Source organism: Aegilops tauschii, chromosome 4 (genome assembly GCF_002575655.3).
Source record: "Aegilops tauschii subsp. strangulata cultivar AL8/78 chromosome 4, Aet v6.0, whole genome shotgun sequence".
NCBI lineage: Eukaryota > Viridiplantae > Streptophyta > Magnoliopsida > Poales > Poaceae > Aegilops > Aegilops tauschii.
The window spans coordinates 80332810-80338286 of NC_053038.3; the positions used below are offsets into that span (position 1 = coordinate 80332810).

Below are 5477 nucleotides of genomic sequence, written 5' to 3' on the forward strand. Positions count from 1 at the left end.
CCGATACTTTCTTCTAGATATTAGCCAAATTCCAATAAAAAACCACTTTCGTGCTTGTCGAATCTAGTATGCGTGCCCTTAGGAAGCCGATAGAAACCCATAAGAAACATATGCAGGGAGGAAAGACAAGAGTTAGTGAGAATGACTTTACCAGCATTGGTGTTATAACACCCATGTTAGGGCATAACCCTATTACCCACTTTAAGGACCGTATGAGCAAAATATTTCATGAAAATCTTGGAGGGATATAATAGAATACCAAGATAATTAAAGGGAAAGGTGGCAAGCTTAAAATTAAGAAGATAAGACACCCGCTTAGCCTCTTCCTTAGAGCAACCAAGAACTAGAGCTTCACTTTTTGAGAGATTGATTTTAAGTCCAGAGAGAGATTCAAAGCAAAGGAGGACAAATTTAAGGTTGGCAATGCAAAGGTCATTATTTTCGATGAGAAGAATCGTATCATCAGCATATTGAAGGTGAGAGACACGCGAGGGGGTGAGATCAGAGATAACATGAGATATATGGCAAGTAACCGAAGCACGATCAAGGATGCAGGAGAGAACATCAGGCACAAAATTGAACGACAAGGGAGATATGGGGTCCCCTTGCCTTAGGCCTTGACCATTAGCAAAAGAAGGACTGAAAACACCGTTGACAGAGACCGCAGTATGACCACTAGAAACCAACTGCATCCGAAAACATAAGCTCCATCAAAGCCCCTAGAGAGGAAAACATCTCGGAGAAAGGACCAACGAACACAATTATAAGCCTTCTCAAAATCAATCTTCGGGATAATAGTGTTCTTCTTCTTCTTCAAATGCAGGTCATGAACTACCTCAAGCTAACAAGACCATCCAGAATGAACCATCCCTTGCTAAAAGCATATTGGGTTGGGTCAATAACACGATGGGCCATAGGAGAAAGCTTTTGATGGGAACTTAGCCAGGTTATTAATAAATGCAGTAGGTCTAAATTGACGAATGGAGTCAACATTCTTCACTTTGGGGATAGGAGACAAGATAGCATAGTTCAGATGACAGATATCAGCCGTACCCAAGCAAAAACCTTGAATAATCCACAGACTAAGTATTTAAGAACATGCCAAAAAATTAAAGAAAGGGATCGAGAACCCATCCAAGCCAAGAGCAGAACTGGAATTTGAGGAGTCCACAACCTCATCAATTTTAGAATCAAACAGAGGGATTAAAAGGTTTACATTCTCCTCCAAATAGATCAAGGAAGATGAAGGCCAAAAGTTGGAAGAAATAGATAAGGAGGAGGGAGGTTGAGCAGCCATCAGTGAAGAGTAAACCGAAAAAATGTGGGACATAATTAGAGTGGCATTAGACACAACAACCCCGCCGATAACAAGCCTGACAATCGAACAACAACGACGCCTACCATTAGCTATAGTAAAAAAGTATTCGAGGAGAGAATCACCCTTAAGGATCCAAGTAATATGACGATGTTGTTGCAAGTAAAGTTCTTCAGCCTTATTAATAGAAGTCAAGGTCGATTCCAAAGAGTACCGTTGTGACCAACCCGCATCATTCAGTCCAACAGAGTCAGCCAAGACGTTACGAGCTTTAATCTGGGACGCCAAAGGGACCTTATTCCTACGGGCATCAGAGTCTCTATTGGCCCCCAAGACTTTAAGAAACTGTCGAACGTGTTGAGATAGGAAACATCAATCATCCAAGGGGCCATAAGAGCGAAAGTTCGAAGACATCAACAAAGAGATTTTGGAGGTCACCAATTGATAGAACCCATCCACCAAGAGCCAAGAGGAGTCAAAATGGAACCCAGAGCTTGGCCGGATAAAATGAAACTCAGTATCCAATAAGAGTGGGGTGTGGTCAAAACCAATGGAGAATCATCAATAAGGGAAGAGCGAGGATAAAGAGAACCCCACCTATAGCATAAATACAGAATCAAGCACATTGCAAACTGAATCAAGTCGCCGATAATACTAGGTGTACCGAGCTTCTACCTGAGGCAATTCACAAAGAACCAAATTGTTAATGAAATCATTAAAGGAATCACAGGGAACCAGGAAAAGTTCAAGTTATTCTTGTCGGCAGGGGAGCGAAGAAGATTGAAGTCACCCCCAACAAGGACTTGAAGGGATAAAGAAGAAATTTTCAGAGAGAGCTCATCCAAAAAACATGAGAAAAGGTGTGGTCAGCAGGACCATAAATAACAATGATTTTCCAGCGACAGTTGAGGTCACGCTGACAAAGAACCATACTCGCAAAGTAGTTACCGAAATCAAAAGCAACAAAATACAAAACATCGAGCTTAGCCACGATCAAAATCCCACCAGAGTGGCCAGAAGCCAGAAGCCACTTCCAAATAAATCGACCGGAACCCTCAATCGAAGATAGGACAGAAGAAGAAAAGGAATTTCGATGGTCTCTTGAAGGCAAATAACATCAATTAGAAACATGAGCGTAGTTTCTTAATTGATTTCAGCGCCCCCTAGCCATGAAGCCTCTCTTATTCCAGAATAAAATCATCATTTAAAGGATAAGTTTTTGATACGGAGAATCAACCATGAAGGGGCCAAAAGACTATTGTTTTTTTCTTTCTGTGTGGTTTACTTGCATGACTTGGTTGGAAACAACCATCCAAGGACGCAGGCGTACCATCGGCCCCCACCACCGAATTAGGAAGAGAAGATGACGAAGGGTGATCAACAACAGCAACATCATTCAAAGACCAAGAAGAAGCAAGATCAGGAGCTTTGGCCAAAGAGGTTTGCGCCACCTCGTTAGCACGGAATAATAGACAACACCGAAGAAGGATTGCTAGAAGAAGAATCCAATAGAATAACTGAGTCTAACACAACCTCAAGCAAGTGTGAATCAGGATAATCAAGAAGCACTAAGAATTTGGGAGATGAAATCAGGATGCACCAAGAATCGGAGGTGAAATCGGTATGGCTATATGGCGGCCTTGAATTTCTTTTTCTTTTTCCTTTTTTTTGAGCGCCTAGTATGCGGTCTCCTTGAGGTGTCTTGAGGAAATTCAACAATTCAGAAGTTTCCATCACTAAAAAATCAAATGTTCTACAAAAATTATTACTCAAAGTTTCTAAAAATATAGATAATTTATATGAATATTTTATTATCCAAATTTATGGACGAAGTGTGATCCAACATATGAGGGGTCTTAATAATTACATGACTTTTTTTAGACAATATAATAATTACATAACTGAACGAAGTAGTATATATGATGCATGCTACTAGGGCGTGGGCGTCTCGAACGTGAGCAGGCCACCGGCAATGTCGAAGATCATGTTGGTGCCCGTTTGCAGCAGGCTGCCGAGGACCGATCCACCCTTGGACGGCAGTACGGTCAGGCACACTTTCAACCCGTCCTTGAAGAAGTAGTTCTCGGGCTTGACCTCCATCGTCGCGTTCACGCCATCGAACACCAGCGTCAGCGCCGGCACCGTCACGTCGGAGAAGGACCACCTCCTGTAGCACAGCTGGTGGAGGTCCTCCGCGTCCACCGGAGTCACACCCTGAGACTCGATGCTGCTCACCAGCGCGCGCCTCAAGGCGCCGTACGCGGTCTCCTCGAGGTAGGTCGCCGGCCAGGTCGAGCTCAGGAATACCCCGCCGGAGCCGTCCGCCTGGAGGTCGAACGTCCCCGCCGGGATGCCGTCGAGGTCATGGCCGTCGACCTGTATGCTGCTGAGCCCGACGTAGTACAGGTCAGGTTGCATGACGCTTCTAAGTAGCGGCGTGGAGCGGCTGCCCTGAGTCTGCGGCACGGCGGCGTCGCCCAAACGGATGACGCTCTCGGAGCCGTCCGCGTCGTCGGACGCCAGAGTGTAGGAGAACCTCGAGAGCCCGAGCTGCGACACGAGGGAGATGTTCCCCCTGCCGAAGCCGAACAACGCGGACGCGCCGCCGGAGAGCTCCACCGTGCTGCTGGCCACGCAGCCGAACACGATGCCTGGGACGGACGTCGCGCCGAAGGTGAACGTCTCGGTGGCGAAGGAGCCGTGCGTGTAGGCGTTGGACTGGTTGCCGGCGCCGTAGTACGTGGCGTTGTACGCGCAGTCGCCGTCGCCGACGCAGGCAGTCGCGTTGCCCAGCACGCCCGGGCACGTCGGGCTGCCGCAGGGGATCTTGGAGAAGGACGCGGAGTCGGCGGGCCGGAAGGCAGGCGCCCGGCAGGCGTCGCAGGGCGCGCACTGCGCCCAGACTAGCTGGGAGGTTATGTCCATGACCCCGGAGATGACCTGCGCGGGGGACGTCCCGATGGAGATGTCGAAGACGACCAGGCCGGCGGCGTCGGCTCGCACGCCGCCCAGCAGCTGGTTCTTGAGGTGCCCCGCCGCCTTCCACATGAGCTCCATCACGCCCTGCTTCGCTTGCTCTTTCAAGAAAGCTTTGACCAGGTTCCTCAAGAGCGGGGACGCGCGGATGACGGCCGTTCTGAGGAGTGGGACCAGGACGGCCGGCGACGACGAGACGGGCGCGGGCGCAAGGAGAAGCTGGAGGATGAGAACCGAAGCTACTAGCGTCGTCATGGCGACTGCGAGGCTTCCGCTTGACCGACCCATGCTACCTTCGATCTCCTTGGCTAGCTCCTGGCTGTTGCTGCTGCTTCTTTCTGCTCAAGCCGGCTGATTTTATTTATGGTGAAGTCTGATTTGCTCCGGGTTGACTCGGGGGGCAGTGAAATTTCGATGCACTGACATAGAGCACAACTGGTTGACGACGCCACCAAAGTCAACGGTCAATGGCGTAAGATGCCCAAGCATGGCGTTTTCCTATTGGCCATTGATGAGCCGGAGGGTTCATAGTATTGAATCCATTCCACAGGTTTTTAGAGAACGCGCTTTGGCTTAGCCGTGGAATTTCCTTACTTGTGCTGTCAACGTCTCAACTCATGTTGGCATTGACCGCATGATGGCCGGTTGGATTTAGATTTCAGAGATTTAAAAAATCGGTTTTGCTTAAACACACATTTAGATGTGACTTAAATATTACACATCTAAATCATGTGCCATTGATTTTACGCTAAGATTTGTGCGTGTATTTTTTTTCTTTATATTTGATTGAGTCACCTGCAGACCCTGGAAATAATCTTGTTTGTGTGTGTGCTGCAGTGATGTGCATGCGGTGTTATCTAAGCTATGTGTCGCGATGGTGCAGTGGTAAGATCGTTACCGAATTACTGTTTCTCTGCTGCTGGAAATGGCAATCGATTCATCTGAAGTAGGAAGCGTGAAGGTCCCTACTCATGGAAGGCAGCAGAGCCATGAATGGATGATGATGGACTAATATCAGCTAGAGCTTGGGTGAACATCTCTTGGATCTGGAGTAGATGTGTCTGCCAAGTGGCCATGACTCTAGAACTAGAATGTACACCATGCCTCGCCGAGGACCTTTGTTTTAGAAGAAAGATACACGAAGCGTTCAATTTTTAATTTAATAAAATGTGAAACGAAGTCATAA

At 47.5% G+C, this 5477-nt stretch overlaps 1 protein-coding gene across 1 annotated transcript; it reads right to left on the reverse strand.

Annotated features, from left to right (window-relative positions):
• Positions 1–3135: 3135 nt before the first annotated feature.
• On the reverse strand, positions 3136–4639 carry LOC109752103 (aspartic proteinase nepenthesin-2). The gene has a single exon (XM_020310968.4). The coding sequence runs from the start codon at positions 4577–4579 to the stop codon at positions 3248–3250; it is 1332 nt and encodes a 443-aa protein (XP_020166557.1). The 5' UTR covers positions 4580–4639; the 3' UTR covers positions 3136–3247.
• Positions 4640–5477: the final 838 nt, after the last annotated feature.

Excerpts from the sequence above, each read along its gene's own strand:
- LOC109752103 (XM_020310968.4), bottom strand. The coding sequence starts at position 4,579 with ATGGGTCGGTCAAGCGGAAGCCTCGCAGTCGCCATGACGACGCTAGTA.